The sequence below is a fragment of the Aulostomus chinensis genome, chromosome 19 (assembly GCF_037954235.1).
Source record: "Aulostomus chinensis isolate RoL2024-O1b breed Wild chromosome 19, RoL_Achi_v1.0, whole genome shotgun sequence".
Taxonomy (NCBI): Eukaryota; Metazoa; Chordata; class Actinopteri; order Syngnathiformes; family Aulostomidae; genus Aulostomus; species Aulostomus chinensis.
Window position 1 is genome coordinate 2,667,817 of NC_141338.1, and position 18,011 is coordinate 2,685,827.

General features: G+C 48.9%; 1 protein-coding gene and 1 long non-coding RNA gene across 11 annotated transcripts in view; one reads left to right on the forward strand and one right to left on the reverse strand.

Moving 5' to 3' along the window:
• mast4 (microtubule associated serine/threonine kinase family member 4) overlaps nt 1–12,765 on the forward strand; it is an 80,946-nt gene extending 68,181 nt beyond the window's left edge. For 5 of the 10 annotated variants that reach the window (XM_086188455.1, XM_086188458.1, XM_086188463.1 and 2 more), the window contains 10 exons: nt 224–346; nt 783–892; nt 1,451–1,569; nt 2,166–2,380; nt 2,967–3,167; nt 3,525–3,751; nt 4,531–4,653; nt 5,031–5,167; nt 6,325–6,509; nt 6,610–12,764. In XM_086188455.1, coding sequence (XP_086044581.1) covers nt 224–346; nt 783–892; nt 1,451–1,569; nt 2,166–2,380; nt 2,967–3,167; nt 3,525–3,751; nt 4,531–4,653; nt 5,031–5,167; nt 6,325–6,509; nt 6,610–10,133 — 4,964 coding nt within the window. In that variant the 3' untranslated portion in view covers nt 10,134–12,764. Of the gene's footprint in view, nt 1–223; nt 347–782; nt 893–1,450; nt 1,570–2,165; nt 2,381–2,966; nt 3,168–3,524; nt 3,752–4,530; nt 4,654–5,030; nt 5,168–6,324; nt 6,510–6,609 lie in introns of all 10 variants that reach the window. The other 5 variants (XM_086188453.1, XM_086188454.1, XM_086188456.1 and 2 more) reach the window with 2 other exon arrangements.
• Nucleotides 1,838–5,910, reverse strand: LOC147243658 (uncharacterized). The gene is made up of 3 exons (XR_015110496.1): nt 5,616–5,910; nt 4,738–4,821; nt 1,838–3,767 (listed from the first exon to the last, which is right to left on the reverse strand). It is a non-coding gene; the product is annotated as an uncharacterized LOC147243658 (long non-coding RNA).
• Nucleotides 12,766–18,011: the final 5,246 nt, after the last annotated feature.

Here is an 18,011-nt window from a genome sequence, read left to right on the forward strand (position 1 = left end):
ACAAAGACTCCCACTATTCCATGAAAGGTCACGGGCAGGAAATTGCTGTGCATAATTTATAGTTGTGATGGGATTGACCTGCAGCCACCGGGGAAATGGAAAACGCACGGCATAAGCGTTTCTACACCTGCTGTGTCTTCACCGACCATTCAATGTCAATGCCAAGTGTTTGCACAAGTAATTTTCACATTCATCTTGACGGTCGCATTTAAACCACCTGTAGGGGGCGCGGCTGAGGTGAAGCAACACTCCTTTTTTCACAACCTGGACTGGAACGGCCTGCTCAGGCAGAAGGCGGAGTTTATTCCCCAGCTGGAGTCTGAGGATGACACCAGCTACTTCGACAGTGAGTAATGTCATCGCTGGCACAAAAACAAAAAAAAAGTAACCAATATTCCTGAAGTAGTCTGTTCCCGAGTGACGGGCAGGCGTGCCGCTGCCTCTAGATGGCAGTAGCAACATTGTAAGGTACCACGTGAGCCGTGTCAACACCAGGGCCGACCATGCGGGATTTTTGGGCTGATATCGATATTAAGAAGTAAAAGATTCCAATTACCAATTAATAAGCTGACATTCTTTGTGTGTGTATGGAAATAAACCTCATTTTTGTAATGAACCCCTTAAATGTAACGACGTATTGCTCCAAGGGGCTGGTATATTGATACGGTAGCTGGATGCATTGATTTTTATGGTCCAGGCCTCATTTGAAGTCATCGTGGTGCAGCAGTAATAACCGAAACCTTTAAAAACAATCTGGAACATGAAGCCTGTGTCATTCCCAGCTCGTTCTGAGAGGTACCATCACCTGGAGATGGAGGAAGAGGATACAAATGATGAAGACTTCAACGTGGACCTCAGGCAGTTCTCCTCTTGCTCTCACAGATTCTCTAAGGTTTGTAATCTCCGCTCTTTAATGTCTTTAATCCCAGACTAACGTTCCTGTTTGTCGGGAGCGCCCTGGTCCACCCTCACCCATTTTTCTCATGGGAAAGAAAGCAGGAGCAATCGCTGTTTCATATGGAAATGCACGTCTAAAAAACATGACCCCCTCCCTCCCTCCCTTTACCCCTACAGTATTAAACATAGACATTTCGGCTTTGCATATATTTTCCACTTGCAAATCACATCAGTTGTCTTATGTACTGGTGGCGTGGAACACAATAGAGTCATAGACGTCGGGAGTCATTGTTATGCTGCATTGCAGTGCGCTTCCCTCTTGCATCAAAACAAAGACGCCTCGAAATACAGCGGTGTGGGGGGGGGGGGGTGGTCTCAGAGGAAGTGTTGAGATATACCGAACCTTTCCTCAGCTGGCAGCACCACAATGCTGTGATCAAGGCTGCATGGCGAGCAGATAAACGTGAGGTCGCGGTGGAGATCGTTGCGGGAAGAAGAGCGTGTTTAGCCTCTGGCCTGCGTGTCCTGACGTGGATCATCATGTGATTTCCAGGTTTACAGCAGCCTGGATCTGTCCCGCGGGCATCTGGAGGAGAAGGGCGAGCTGGAGAAGAAGAGTGAGAGCCCGCTGACTGTGGACACTCTCAGCTGGACGCCAGACTTCACTGAAATGTACGTCGTGCCTCCATCTGTCCTCCCAGTTTGGGGCCCGAGTTCATTTCAGAGCAAAACGCCTGAATCTTACATATCAGATTAAATACAAGGTGAAACGAGAGGAGCGTTCAGAGAGTGAAACCGCAAACAGTATGCCTGGATATGTTTCCAGAACTATGAACTGCACATCAGGGACGCACAATGGAGGCTGATGGCCCCTTTATTTATATTTAGTTTAAGTTGATAGCACATCAGAACTGGCTTGATGTGCTTCAAGATAAAAACAACAACAACAACAAAAAACACAAAATAGGCAGATGGGTGACAAAGGATCTGCACTAAATCCTACACATGAATAAATAACAGCAGCATGGACGTTCATTAATTCATTTAGAAAAATTCACTCTCTCTGCTCCAAGTTTTAATAAGTTTGCTCCAGTTCTGCACAAAACTCCCATCAAGTTTTACAAAAATCATCCTTGTCGTGTCATTTTGCCACCGGACGAAAAATAACAAACAAAAACAGCAGGGAAAAAAATAACCGACTTGGTGAAGATATACAACAATGAAAATCTGCCTGTCTTATGAGAGTCTGTCCTCTCCCTGGTGACCAGACCCTCCCTGTCCCACTCCACCGACACCGAGGGCGTGAACCAGGGTCCCCGTCCCAGCTTGCTTCCAAAGTTTGCCATCTCAGCGGAGAGTGAAGGAGACGAGTCCTCAGGCCTCGGCGACCCCAGCAAGACGTCCTTCTCCGTCGGGGAGCTGCCGCGGGATGAGCCTGACGCCACGACTCCTGGAAGCACCCACAGTGGAGCCACGCTGTCCGGTACAGGACGACGCTCCATCACGTAGTACACAGCGGTGGAGGACTGACAGAACACAGTCCAAATGACTTAGACTTGAGGGATTTTCTTTGTTATTTTAAGCTTACTCTCATCCTTCAAACTGCAACAGATGGCAGGCATTTCATGCATTTGTTTAAAAGTTTAATCCACATAAACATGGACAGAGTTATTTACTCTATAGAGAATTAAATGACTACTCGCGTGTTTGCGCAGCTTGGAAGTGGGAACATTCCCTTTTGGCAAGGTCCCACTTCCCAGGAAGAAGCATCTCCATGACGACAGCAAACGCAGCAGGGACATAAAAGTGCAGATAGGTAGAAAATCTCAGACTATTTTTCGGTGATGAGTACTTTTAGTCTCATCTGATATATAAACATTATCTTGCAACACATCAAAATGAGATTTTTTTTTGTGCTACCCAGTGTGGGCACCAGCTCCAAAAACCCAGCCATCTGATACTCTCTTCATCAACCGAGCAGCAACCTCTCGGTGATGATGACGAATCACAACCCCAGTGAGTGCTGCTGTGTGCCTCATTCCCCTTCGTGTTGCTTTTACCACATTCAGGAAGTTTCTCTGAACATTTGGACCAGCTGACACCCAGAGGTGAAGGGTTGGAGAGCCCCGACAGCTGCATTCACGCCGGCGGGGACCAGCCAGCACCGACCACAACTCTTCGACCTGAGAGCGCCGGAGAAAAGAACAGAGCAGTGGCCAAAGTCCCAAAGTCTGTCTCAACAGGCGCCCTCTCCCTCATGATCCCCGGAGGTGAGAGAACACACGCAGATACACACTGGGGCTAAGAAATATCATCTTGAAGAGCACGAGCAACAGAACTGGAAGAAAAAAATGTGAAAGAGATTTTAAGCTCAGAATGTATCTGAGGGGAATTGGATGACGCCTGCTGTGAGTTCCATAGCGGCCGAGTCCGAGCTGCTAACAAGGAGTCTAATCAGGCCGGGCAGGAGCAAGAGGTTTCCTCTGATGGGAGAGAAAATCTGATTAGTTTCACCGCAGCAGGAGCAGAAGGAACAGGGCTCTCATGAGCTCTATCGCAACAGCTCGACTTTGAGGAGCAGTCAAAGTCCTGTGAGCTCTGGTGGTGATGATTTGTTATTTTTCCAGATATTTTTGGGGTGTCTCCGCTGGCCAGCCCCATATCTCCTTACTCCCTGTCCTCCGACCCGTCCTCAAGGGACTCCTCACCTAGCCGAGACTCCTCCCTCTGCACAACCAACACACGGCAGCCTGTCGTCATCCACAGCTCTGGGAAGAAGTTCGGCTTCACGTTGAAGGCAATCCGGGTGTACGCGTGTGACAGTGACATCTACACCGTCTACCACATGGTCTGGGTAGGGACCAACACACCTGTAACACAGCATGCCCACTATGAGTTATTATACATGTGGCAAATGGGTGCCTTTCATACGGTGCAGGTTTAGTTTGGTTCATAATTACCAAAATGTAAACTCTAATGTGTGTGTGTGTGTGGGGGGGATCCAAAAAGTCCAATCCAGCACTTCAGTCCTCGTGTTTTGGAGAGATGTTGTCGTGTTCAACCAGATGCTTCCTCTGTCAGATACTAAAAATGTGATCGTTGTTTGAATTCATCAGCCGGTTAAAATACATCTAAAAAGTTCTGATCTGTCCGTGTGACCGAACCCTCATCTGTTTACCTACGTAACATGATGGTAGTTCAGTGGCAGAGAGGATGAAATATTTTATATTTTAGCAGAACTTGAACAAAAAAATTGGTAAACGATACGAAAGAGATCGCACAGTCACGCTACCTTAAATATTACATCACAAAATAATTCTTTTCTTGTGTCCTCTTTCTGTCTTTTCGTCTCTAGTCAGGAGATGTGGCGCCCGTTTACTGACTTAATTTAGTGATGATGCCGCATCATCAGAACTGTCCAGAGCCTGTCAGGTCACGTTTACAGCACTGTTTGTTTGTACGTGAACTGGGTCACCACTGGAAAAACACCAGCTTAACGTTTTCATGCTTCCTTGTTGTCCATCTCCACTCAGTTCCACCTTAAAAGATTTTCTCTCAAGGACGAACTGATTGGTTGTCAAAAGGTGTGAGAGCTCCTTTTAAAAGAGAAGTGTCTCTCTGTCTGTCCGTCAGAATGTAGAGGAAGGTGGACCAGCACACAAAGCAGGACTCAGAGCCGGAGACCTCATCACGCATGTGAACGGCGAATCGGTTCACGGTCTCGTCCACACTGAAGTGGTGGAGCTCTTGCTCAAGGTAAATGACAACACGTGCCGATCTCCTCTGTTTCTAATAATGCTGTCGTCAAATGTGCTGCCGTTCAGGATTCTTGCAGCTTACATGCTCAAAATTCCGGGGATATTGCGTCCTCCGCTGCCGGTGACATCTTGACAACATTTGTAGTCACAGTATCGACCGAACAGGCTGGGGGGAAAAAAAAAAAGAGCGACTGAAACTCTATTTCAAGTGCAATTACAGGACAAATGAAATGTTCCATACACTGCCATGATTTCATTGCTCAATCCAAATAGCTTCAGTAAATGTCCTCCACTCTGTGGTGTATAAGCTCGAGCCTCTGATAACCACAGTAGCTCCAAATGTGTTGAATAAAACATTTTGTGCTTCCTTTTCAGAGCGGCAGCAAAGTCGCCATCTCCACAACCCCCTTTGAAAACACCTCCATAAAAACTGGCCCCGCCAGGAGGAACAGCTACAGGAGCAAGATGGTCCGATGTGCCAAGAAGCCCAAGAAGGAGAAAACACCTGAAAGGTAAAAAACATTTCCTTTGGTTTTAAGGGTTCCTTCTCTTCCCTCCCACCTTAAATATCCCCCCAAAATGTCATCGCAGAGTTACATATGTGCTGTTAAGAAAAAACATTTAGTCAAAGAGCCCCCCAAAAAATAGCTGTTAGACCACCTCAGGATCTTAGGTTTGGATTAAGTTTAGATTTCTGTGCCATGCAGCACAGAAACTAGCTGGAGGAAGTTCTAAGTTCCCTGGATCTGTATCAGGGGCTGCATTCAACTCGACTTTTATCATCAAAGAGGAGTCGACCCTGACTCGTTGCTGACGATGTCACGAACCGGTCACACAGGAGACGCGAAGGCTGTGCAGCGATCTGGACTTGCAAAACCATTAAGTCAGCTTTATTTCTAGAGCGCCACATCACAACGAAAGTTATCTCATGACACTTTACAGGTAGAGCAGGTCCAGCACCTCCCTCCTTCAATGAATCTCCACCCAACAATTCTCCATCAGCAGCACATCCTGCAACAGTGGCGACGAAAACCTTCCTTTTAACAGGCAGGAAGGTGGAGCAGATCCAGGCTCAATGGGGACGGCCTTCTGCTTTGATTGGTTGGGGGGAAAGAGAGCAGGAGAGCGGGGCAGAGACAAAGACAGATAATGGAGGAAGACAGAGAGACAGAAGGAAAGAGAGGGACAGAGATAAAGAGAGAGCGAAAGGGAAGAGACTGATGGACAGACAGGGACGTGAGCAGGTGGAGCTACGGGAGGCAGCTTTAGCCTCTTCAGGTCTGCGGCCTCCTCCAGCAGCACCTGGGATCTGGGATGAGGGGAGAAGACGACGAGTTAGTGATACGTGGGAGTATGATTTATGTATGACACACATAGGAGGACAGAGAGGGAAGAGAGGAGGAGAGAGAAGCCCAGTGCACCATGGGAGATCCCCAGCAGCCTAAGCCTATAGCAGCATATCTAAGGGCCAGCCTAAGCAGCCCAACTATAAGCCTGATCAAAAAGGAAGGTCTTAAGTCTGCTCTTAAAGGTCAAGAGGGTGTCTGCATCCTGGATGCAACAATAATTGAAATTTCTCAAGAGTCCTACTGAAGGAGACTGCAAGTACTGAATTTCAAAGGTCCAGCTGGACTGATCTGATGTGTCTGTCTGTCTTTGCTTCTTCCAGGCGACGCTCCCTTTTCCGGCGCTTTGCAATGCAGCCGTCTCCTCTCCTGCACACAAGCCGAAGCTTCTCTTCCCTCAACCACTCTCTGTCTTCTGGTGAGAGTCTCCCCGGCTCCCCCACCCACAGTCTCTCCCCTCGTTCCCCCACCGCCGCCTTTCGCCCCGCACCCGATTTCACCCAGTCAGGTGGAGACTTTAACGCATTTTGATGACAGCTTGGACATACACATTTGATATTGTGAATTAATGATGTCTTTTGGGTTATTGGGGTATTTTTGGCTTTCAGGTGGGAACTCCTCCCAGAGCAGCTCTCCCAGCTCCAGCGCTCCAAACTCACCCGCAGGCTCTGGCCACATCCGTCCCAGCACTCTCCACGGCCTTGGCCCTAAGCTGCCGGGCCAGAGGCTTCGTCAGGGGCGCCGCAAGTCCGCCGGGAGCATTCCTCTCTCTCCGTTGGCTCGCACACCCTCACCCACACCCCAGCCGACGTCTCCTCAGCGCTCACCCTCCCCCCTTCTCAGTGGCCACTCCGTTGCCATTTCCAAGACAACTCAAGCCTTCCCAGCTAAGATACATTCCCCACCGACAATTGTCCGCCATATTGTACGCCCCAAAAGTGCTGAACCTCCTCGCTCACCCCTCCTCAAACGAGTCCAGTCTGAGGAGAAGCTTTCGCCCTCATACACGGGAGATAAGAAGCACCTGTGTCCACGAAAACACAGCCTGGAAGTTACTCAGGAGGAGGTGCCGGATGAAGAACCGAGGACTGGGGAATACAGCAGTTTGCAGAGTGTGGAGGAAACGGCATGCGAGTCACTGGCGATCACACGGATCCGACCTGTGGAGCAGGGTTGCTTAAAGAGGCCCATCAGTCGCAAGATGGGTCGGCAGGAGTCTGTCGAGGAACTCGAAAAGGAGCTGAAGTCCAAGATGGTTGCCAAGAGACAAGACTGGTCTGAGAGGAGGGAGTCGCTCCAGAAGCAGGACGCCCTGCGCGAGGCCGACTCATCTGGGGTGTACGGCGAGGACCGCGACGACAGCTTCCTGCTCCGGGGTCAAAGCAAGTCTCAGAGTAGCCCAGAATCAGGCCCCCTGGAGGCCAAACCTGCCAGCATCACACTTAAAGATGTTCTGTATAAAAAACTTACCACCCGTGTCTCTGAAGGGATCGCCGATGCATCAGGTAGCAGCAGTGAAAGTGATGGAGGCCTGCGATCGCCGCTCTGCTCCATTTACCCCTCCTGGAGCGAAGACAACGTCAAGCCTGACAGGTTAGACTTCAAGGCTCCCAACATCGAGTTCACCAGGAAGAGGCTGTCCTTTGAGGAACGGGAAGACTGCATGTGTCGGTTGTCCTCCGGCATCCACGAGAACCTCCACTTTGGCTCCACCAGGTCCAAAAGCCTCCAGCTGGACACGGCGATGTCACATGACCACATGAAGGCTGGACTGGGAAGCGTTCATTCCAGCCCTGAAGGTCTGACTCCTAAGTTTAGAGGAGAGAGTGCCGTGGAGAAGCTCCAGCTGATCTCCTCAGTAGAGTCTCCACTGCGAAAGACTTCATCAGAGTATAAACTAGAGGGGCGCCATGTCTCCTCTCTCAAACCTCTTGAGGGCACCCTGGACATCGGCCTGCTCTCAGGGCCCAGAGCCTCCAAAACAGACACCTGCTTGTCCAAAATGGTGGACAACACGGGCGACACGGTGTCTGTGAGTCCGCCTATTTGGCTCCAGAGTCCAACTGAGAGACCAATCCCTCAAATGAAAGCAGCAGACAAACTGAAGAGCCCTCTGACTTGCTCTCCAAACCTAGAAACCTCTTCAAATAGCGTCCCTAAAGAGCAATTGAGTAACTCAACCACAGAAGTTAAAAGCAGTTCACATGCTGAGAAAACCCAGAGTAGACTTTCAGAGTCATTAAAGCCCCCGAGCAGCAAAGGAGAGACCTCAAACTTTTCTGTTAAACAAGAGAGCAGGACTGCTATGAAGGCCAGTTCATCACTGGACCATCGAGGCCCTCGGCACAGCTCCCACTTCTCCTGTGGGAAAACGCCGTCTATCCGGGAAGTCAGCAACGAGGACCAGGAGGATGAAGTGGAACAGCAGGACGCTACACCACGTTCCACCGCACCTCTAACCAGCTGCAAGACTGTCGTCTCTTTCAGTTCAGCAAAGCTTGAGGTAAAAACCTCACCTGTACCCACACAAGGTGAGAGTCCAGTCACTAATGCACCAGTACCGTCGTCGCTGAGCTTAAAATCCGGTTCTGATAAAGCTCAGAGCTGTGAGAAACCCACCACTGCACAGACCTCAAATGTTGCACAACTCAAATCTGCACCTGTACACCAGCCGGAGAATTTGCTCTCCAGACAGCAACTGTCAAACGTCTGCCCTCCAAGTACAGCCGCCAAGGTTTCCATAGCAACAGCAGGTTCTTTAAATGACCCAAAAACCTGCAGCACAAAATCAGAGGGTCCGAGCCGCTCTGAAACCTCTGCTGGTAAAAACGGTGTGTCGTCTGCAAAAGTGTTGTCTGGGTTCAAGGCAGAAACGAACACAGTTGAAAAAGTGGAGCAGAAAAGTCAGGCTTCTGCAGCAAACGTGGCCGTCTCGCAAAAAAATGTTTCTGGTGTTGATCTGAATAAAAATACCACAGCTGGTACAATGCAGAGTATAACGAAGAGAGAGGATCCCATATCACCAAAGACTAAAGACTCAGAGCCGCTGTCAAAAGACAGTGCAGGTGAAAGAGCCCAACAGAAATCAGATGTTTCAGAATATCCTAAAAAACAAGAAGCTGTAAAAGAAAACACTGCAGGGAAACAGAAATGTTCATTTGCCAACGAAAATGTTTTGAGTCTCAAAAGTAAGTCGAGGCCTGACCTACAACCTGCCCTGCACATGGCCCCGAGGACGGTCGAGGACACGAAAACTGTCGAGGCGAAACCTCCCTGTGCAGCTCCTCCTGCTGCGGTCACCAAGGGAAGTCCAAACTCAAAACAGAAAGATGCATCGAAAGAATCTCTCTCAGTGACTCGTGACTCGAAACAGAAAGAAACCTTGTTCCCGTCCGCTGCAGTTGACGTAAACCAGGAGGAGTCTGTGCAGCAGACACGTTCTCCCACTCCTGCCGCCGCTAAGCAACAAGAAACCCAGACCAAATGTTCCGTAGCAGCTCTTGTAGTCAAAGAAAACACAGAGTCCAAGCCAAAACCATCTACTCCTAAAAGCCTCCCCTCTACTCAGAAGCCTTCTGTAGCGCCACATAAACAAATTCTTGATGCCAAACATAAAGACCCCTCACCTAAAAAGCAGGCCCCACTTATGAGAGATCATGACTCAAAACCAAAAGATGCCCCCTCCCCTGTGTCTGCACCCCAGCACCAGCCGCAGCAGCTCAGGAGGGAGTCTCCGCTGGTCCCGAGCGTCCCCCCTCAGCCAGATCCACCCTCCGTGCTGCCAAAACCTGCAGTGAAAAAAGATTCACCAAGCGGGGGAACCACATCAGGGAGGGTCTCCGGAGGCGTTGTTCAGGATCCTGTAGTCAGGGTCTCCAAGGATGGCGGCAAGCCTGAAACTCCTAAAGACGGTCAGAAGGGCCCGGACATCAGAATCACCTCCCCCGACAAACAGATCTCCTCCGGCCGGAAGGAGACGGCGGAGAAGAAGAAAACTGCTCAAGATTTTGCACAGAAAAACATTAAAAGAGACAAAGCAGCGCCGTCAGCTGTGAAAGAGAGTTCAGACAAGGACGCTGGCAGGTGCAAGCAGCCCAAGGAGTCTCCTCGCAGCTCCAGTAACAAGAAGTAGAGCAGGACGTGACCTGCTGCAGAGGCGGTTTGTGCATCATGCCTTCTTATTTAGTTAGAGGACCGGGCAAGCTGTTACATGCTGACAGAGAGGTGTGTGTGTGTGTGTGCGTGTGTGTGTGCGTGTGCGTGTGTGTGTGATGAAATGCTTCTAGTTGTGAATGTTCTGATAAATTCTGAAGTTTTACATCGACTGAATGTTTGAAAGTTTCCGTCGATGACGTAATGCTCTGTGCAATCAGTGTCGGGGGCAATAGAGAGGAGCCTTACCCAGGTGGTGATGTGCTGTAGAGTCGGTGCCATACATGAGTTTGAACTGCACTCTAACTTCAAGACTCGCAGCACCTCCAGTCTTTTAATGCAGTAGAACACTCGTTGCTAAGCTACGGAGCCCCAGCGAGGCCAAAGCCAGAGAAGAACAATGTTTTAACGGCCACGAGATAGTTTTTACCAACATTTGTGGGACTGATTTTAGGCTGCGAGTTGTAAATTGTTCCCACAATGTGATTCAGTTCGCGTGCCACATAATAACAAGATAACCTGTTCCCACTCTTTGATTATTTTGTGGGAACAAGCTACATCGAGGGGCCATGAATGAATCAAAGTGTAGGAACAAGTCGTGTCCTGTTGCCGCGTGTGATTTTCTCTCTCTCTCTGGCGTCGCTGCGGCTCTGTACTTGTTTAATTTATCAAGTTTGCATCACGGTCGCTTGTGTTGATTCTAATCCGGTGACTAGTTCTAAGGGGGGGGGGGTGTCATGGATTAGGTACACGGAGGGAACGCACTTGTGCTTTTCACCTAAAAGAATCTCTTGAATTCATTGATTAGCGAAGGGGCCTTAGAATAGCGGGGAAACGAAACTTGCTGTTCTTAGCAAGCTGGGGTGTTTAGTTACATTCCTCTGACATCTGTACATAGTTTTGAGTTTTATGCAATATGGTGTAATTATGAGAACACTGTAAAACCGGGATTCATGGGCTTACATGATTGTTGTTTGTATTATATGTATAGATTTTGCAGTGTCACGTTTGTACGCTGGGTATCAGAGAGTCCGCTGGATGTGGTCTAATGTAAGCTAGCGTGGTGTATCTCGTCTAAGGCATCCTCCTCTGTGTGACGCCACGTCACATGTTCCGAAATTGACTTGAAAAGAGAGACAGAACTCATGGGGGGCGGGGGGTTGGGGCGGGGGGGTGGGGCACTCTAAAATGTAGCATTCTATAGCTAAAACTGTGAGGGCTTTTCCCAAGAATGTCTTTACTGTTGATGATGTATTTGCAGGCGGGCTGTATAATAAAACACTCAGAGATGAACCAGCAATTCTGCACACCGATAATTACTGCGATCAGCCACTTCTAAAATACTCCGTCAGGGTTTCTAAGGGCGTCGGGCTTCGTTCTGTGTCGTCACGTGGTTGTACTTTAATCTGAAAAGACTCTTGGTAAAGAGCAGCACCTGGTGTGAGCAAGATTTTCTATCAACTCCTGATTGGTCACGCAAGCACTCGGTACTACACATATAAACCCTCATATTCCTGCTATTTACACACTCACGCGCGTATGTGTGTGTTTCTATTCTGTAGATGCCTTCAAACCCTAAACAACAGGAACCAGGAAGTAGCCTAGGACACTGCGTATGTAGTTCAGTATTTGCTCTGTTGTGCTGGCTATCTGAAAACTTGTCTATACTCTGTGTTGACGTCAAATCAGTACAATCCTTCATCATGTATCCAGTGGGGGTCGGCCAAAATCACCATATATCATAGTCAGGATATATGTATTTACATATATATATACTACCATCTGTTCTGTATATTAGATTAAGGAATGGTCCAAAAATGGCCGTCCGTCACATTTGATTCATTTGCTGTTCGTTTCCAGCAGAATTTGGGAGATGAGGCGAGAATCTGACCTGGACTTAGCGACATAGCCCGCCTAGAAAATATCTGCCTACCGTCCCGAATCACCACATCGCCTGGTATCAAAGAGGGATTTTAATGTTAAAAGAATCCGTTTACTTGCATTGAATATCGTATATCGCTGATGTATCGTGAGAGATCAAATGCACCTTAAGTTTTCAGTTCAGTCGGCGAGTAAAAGGAAAATTGGAGCTGAAAAGGATGAATTTGTCTCAAATTAAGACTGAAAATTTTATTTGAACTCACGTGATCTCCCCTCCTGCACACACTTCTGTTCCCCCCCTTGTGACATTTAAATCCTCAAAGCACATTAAATGTTTGTTTACAAGCTTCATGGATGTATATTTTGTATATTGTTGATTTGCCAAATCTATGTTCTGTGTCACAGATGATGTTGTTTCTAGTCGTGTGCGACTCGCCGCTGCCGCCGGGCCGCGTGGTCAGAACATCCGTTTGTGCCGTAATGGTCTTTTCATACGTCAGGTTCTTCTTCGTCTGCTCGTCTTTTCAAGTCTCTGTTGATTTTCCTCTTCTGTGCAAAACTAGTATTAGATAAAACTGCTTCTGATGGTTTGTCTTTTAGAATATGTGCAATAAAAGTGTTTTGAGTTTTGTATTTTGCCCAAGGAAAGCTCTATGGATGTCATAGATGTTGTATATTAAAACAGATATTTATACTTCTAATGTTGCGTAATACTGAAAATAAAATGAAATTATAAGTTATTAGTTTTAGTTGGTGTTTATTTAGAAGTTCACAGCCAAAATTGTAAAACAGACACGCGGCAGTAACTGCCAGGATTCCCGTAAATGCTGTAATACATGTAGCCTCAACACGCACACACAAAGATGCTACGAAGTCCCTCTGATTTCAGCGAACAAAAAAAAAGACCCGCAAATCTGTTCTGCATTTACAAATCCTCGTGTGGGGTTCGTAAACTCTGCTCGGGCTCATAATCCCTGCACAAGGATTTATCACGTTTAAATTTGTAATCTGTGGCCTCGTGATGTTATCAGAGCGCCCAGATGTGTAAACCGCAAGCACGGCTGTCCCTCCACACCTGGAAAGTGAGGGACTACTTTTCTCAGACAGCAGCTGCTTGTCTCACATCTGCCCAGTGATACCAAACCTTCGCCTGGATATTAAAAAGAACCAAAGGCCCTGGTCTGGTGAGTGGAGCTTTTAACTTGTGTTCCTTCAAATGGGCAGCAGGGGGCGTCTCTCTCCCTCTCTGTATCCCTCCCTAAACAGTGTATATGTTCTCAACCAAGCAATAACCTGCAAATCTTCCAGCTGCAGCTGAGACGTTTCATTTCCTCTACTAACGGGAACAGCGGAGCAGAAGTGTGCCCTTCCTGTAATGCTTTTCTCCTCACATGTTGGGAATGGTGGGTTCTAGTGACCTCTGGTGGCAGAACCAGAGCACAAGTCCTACCTTGCTGCTCACGACTGAGTTCTTTCTTCTTCTTCTTCTTCGTCTTTTTTTTTAACATCACATTATCCTGCTGACAGAATGCAACATGCAAGCCCCCGAACATCACACATGAAAGTGGACACGCGTGCCTTTAATCAGATGAGCACAGCGCTGATGCTAGCGTGGGAGCAAGGACTACCAGTCCTGGTGTTGTCCCCTTGTCTTCCCCCAGTGATTTGTCATGGAATGCTGCACTGCACTGGGCCGTGTCCACGCTCATGCAGGTGCACACAGGATCAGCCAGCAGGGGGCAGCGTCCCTCTGCGTGAGCGCCTGGGCAGGCCCTTATGTAATGAGATGTGCAGGATGTGGTGCAGGAATCATGTCCAGATTAGAGCGGATCAGATAAACGTTTCAAACTGCTGCTCTTTCTACAGAGAGGAGGAGAGGAACACAATCTCCTCATTCCTCTGCCCCCCCCCCCACCCCATGCAGGATCTCAGAACGAGAGACACTGACGGTCCACTAACGACCTCGTAAGGTTTGGGGATCATTTGCATCAGATTTTGAACTTCATCATTCCATGGTGGCGTTTGTCCGCCAGTCAGCAGGATTACGGGGAAAAAACAAAAAAACGGAGCGGCCGGTTTCCACAAAACGCGGTGCAGGCGTGTAGACCAGCTCAAGGAAGGACCTGTTGAACTTGGAGGCAGATCAGTTGTAGCGCCACCTGGTGGCAACAGGAAATGACATCTTTTGACGCTCTGGCTCCGTCCGAGCAGGTCGACGGGATCATTGCAGGTGTGATCAGAATCACCTGAGGAGTTTCTCAGAGCCTCTGATTTGCCTGCAGCTTTACGATCCCGCCCTCATACACAGAAGTACTCTCTGGAGTACTTGATTGTAAGTGTGTGTACTTATGATGAGAGGGGAAAGAGTACCACTCCAAGCAGTAACACAACTCAGTGGGAACTGCGGCCAAGCCCCTCATCTTTGTCGTCATGTTCCATTGGTCTGTGCACACGAGCGTGGGGGGTGGGGGGGGTGGGGGGGGGCCTCTTAGTCTAACTTAATCACAACTGGAACAAATCCTGCTGCTTTTTTATTCAATAGATGGTGATGCTCATAAAATGTATCTTCATTGTCCGTCTGCTCGCTCCCTGGTTTCTAATCCATTTAAGCGAGACTGATCGATACTAATCATGTGACCCACCTTCCTTATCAATACTGTGTGGAGTTAAAATGGCAGGAAAGTGCTGACGTGTGCATACCGACGCAAAGTTACATCAGTGAGAGAGAAACAAGACTCGTGTGTGTGTGTGTGTGTGTGTTGGAAACAGCCTGCTGAGGTACCCGCACCCTCCTACAGTCAGTATTTATACCGGTGAAGTACAAGTACCTCATGACATGACAGCAAAACTCTCAACGAGTTTACAAGTGGGTGTTACTGAAGGCGACTAGTCTGAAGAGTTGGTGACCGACGAGAAGATTGTTGAAATAACAGCTCGACCGATAGAAGCAGCTCGCCAGAAACCCAGCCGACCTCACGGTGGCGCTTCCCTCCTATCAAGCGCCATATTTTGGCAGATAACCCCGTAAGCGCTTCGGGTCACGGTTCCTGTTGCCGTTTCGACCTCCTGGAACCATCCAAGTCGAGAGGTTCTTCACTAAAACATTGAAACAAACGTGATCCGCGTGTCCAGAGTCGCCGATCATCTGGGGACCACGAATCCGAGAGGTGCTGGTCCGTGACGTAAAGGTTGGGATGTTTCAGGAGAGCGCCGGCGCGATGCTCCAGGAGAAGTCGCGTTCCCTCCAAACGGAAACACAGTGGGTATTTATTCTTTGACCCTGAGCTGCGTGACTCCAGCGTCCATCTGGGGACCATGAATGTCTCAGCTTCCGTGGGAACCTGCCTGAGATGAACGAACCTAAACAAGTCGAACACCCGACAGCATCTTCATTGTGAAGGGACGGGGAGGGGGCTGCTGTTTGTGTGGACGCATGCAGTCGCAGCCTCGCTGGGCTCCAGAAATCCACTCTGGCCCGTATTAACTTTTGCCTTTGGAATTTGTTCAAGTACATTCTGTTACTTGGGAGGAAGCCAGAGCTGCCGCCCTGCTCTCAAATCTCATGTTGCAACTGATGGCTTCTGTCCGAGCGCTAGTCCTCCGCCACTGGATGAGCACGCGCGCACGCACGCACGCGGGGGCGGGGGTGGTGGGTTCAGTCACATTTTATCAAAAAACCCTCCAGAAAATCGAGCGTCTCCACTGCGCTGACCTGCTGTTGCATCGAGTTTTATCAGGTTTCATTTTCTGGCTTGTTCATCTTCTTCTTCTTCTTCTTCTTCTTCTTTCCTGCAAGCCGATCTGACAACGTGCTGGTTTCACCTCAGCGTTCATTCCACTTTACTGCTTGTGTAATTAAAGCATTTCAGTCACTTTGAAGCATCGAGGAGGAACATTCCTGGCGGTTACGCAACAGTTCAACCCGCCGACGTCTATTCCTCGCGGCCTGGCGGCCTACCATGTGACATATTTACAGTTGTGACATATTTCACCGCGTCGATAACGTCCCCCCCTGCAAAGTCAGACGAGTTACGCAATATGGACACAAGGAAAAGTGTGCGTGGGTCTGCTGACAGAGGTTCTAGACAATAAAAGAATATTGCATTAAAAACACAGGCAACATAAACTTCTCTTCAGCTGAGTCTCACGCCGCTGTGCTGAGATCAGCTGAGGAAATGTTTCCGATCACGTGGAGAGTGATGACACGGAGGAGGAGGAGGAGCGAGTGGTGACTGACAGGCTTGGATCCAGCGGATTAAAAATCCATTTTCAAACGTGTCGCTGAGACGAGGATTCAGTAGGTCACATAGCGTTTCTAAACCCCTGGCCCCGAGGGGCCACCATGTTTGTAGGCAGCACAGCTGGCTGTCTGGTCTCTGTTGGTCTTGACCAAAACCTTTCGGACTCTTATACACTGAGGTCCGAGGCACCTGGGGGAGGGGTGGGGGTACGGGGGGCGGTCTCGAGGACGTAGGAGAAGATCCCTGTGTCAGACAGGCCAGGGGTCCAGGGCTCAGGAGAATGACATGATCCCGGTGTGGTCCCACACCGAGCACGTTAATGAGTGTCTGAGAGGGATTTAAGGGCCGGGGCTTAGCACAGATCAGGTCCTGATTCTCCGGTTCAGGAAAACAGGACGAGTCTGAGCCTCCGTTACGTAAGCAGAGTCCACCGCTAATCAAAGCAATACCTGAGGGCGGTTCTGCCGCCGTGGGGGCGGGGCCTTCCTCTTTATAACCTCCTCGGATGTGTGTTTGTGAAAGCCGACCCCAGACTCTAGAACCGTGATAAGGAAGTTGCAGCAGTCTAACATTCTGTTTAGATTGTGAATTCAGGACCACAAATAAAAAGCTCAGTTTTACGGTGCGCATCTCTTCCTCTGTCCAACAGCCGCGGAGAGACACCTTCACACGCACTCGAGTGCCAAACAAGTTGACACGATGTTGGTCTCTGCATGTCACGGGCAGTGGAGCTCGTGTGTGCGGGAACGTTCCTGTGCTGCGGGGACTGAGCGCGCTCGTAAGCGCTCCGCTAACCCTGAACCTGCAGCTCTTCTGGAGATTCTCTATGCTGACGGATAAATGGGGTCAAGTCAACCAACGTAATGACGACGGAGGCTGCAGCACAGCCGGCGACGTGCAGTTACCCGCTGCTAACTTAAACATGGATTCATAATTGAATCGTGTGGTCCTTCTTGACTTTCCAGATGTTATTAAATCAAATGGGTCAAATTCTGACTGTGCAACAAAGGATTTTGCTGGAGTTGTGTCACGACGTTTTACAGCCGCACAAGTAACCATGCAGTGGGCTAATCTGGCTACTTCTGGTTAGCCGCTCTGCTAGCTTGAGCAGTGACGCACAATCCAATCTCTTTAGCTCTTCCAGGCTTCCTGAATGTTATCAGACCAAATGGATCAAACTTTGTTAGCGACACATGTCGTTTCAGGGAGGGTTTATGATGCCTCAAACAATGTATTAATTTATTACCATTACACAGTTGTTTGTAGTAACCAGTACTGCCAGAGGAGGGAGACAAAATGCAGCACCATAGCTTTAAGCGCTAAAACCTTCTTCCAGCAAACCTGAGAAGGAACCTGCATCTTGTGTTGACACAACAAGACGAAATACAGGACACACACATGTCTGCCCTTGTATCTGATACGTCCCTCCAGTCGTCAAAAGGTGGATACATCTTTTATCATACAACATTCGTCATTCGTGAGAGAGGAATTTCACAGTTATTTACAGTCGGTCCTTTTTGATTTTATACTTGCAAAGGAAAGTAAACACCGTCTGTCAGTGTGTCACGCAGCTGGCGAGGTGAACGGGTTTGACCTGTCACCCAGCACAGGGGCCGTCCTGCTCAAATAGTAACTGGCGCTGGACTTCGATCTCTGCAAGTTAGCTGGGGGACAGAAAACAACCGCAGTCCAGGATTCTATAGGAAGAGACGGAAGTTGTACCTGCTCCAGGTGTT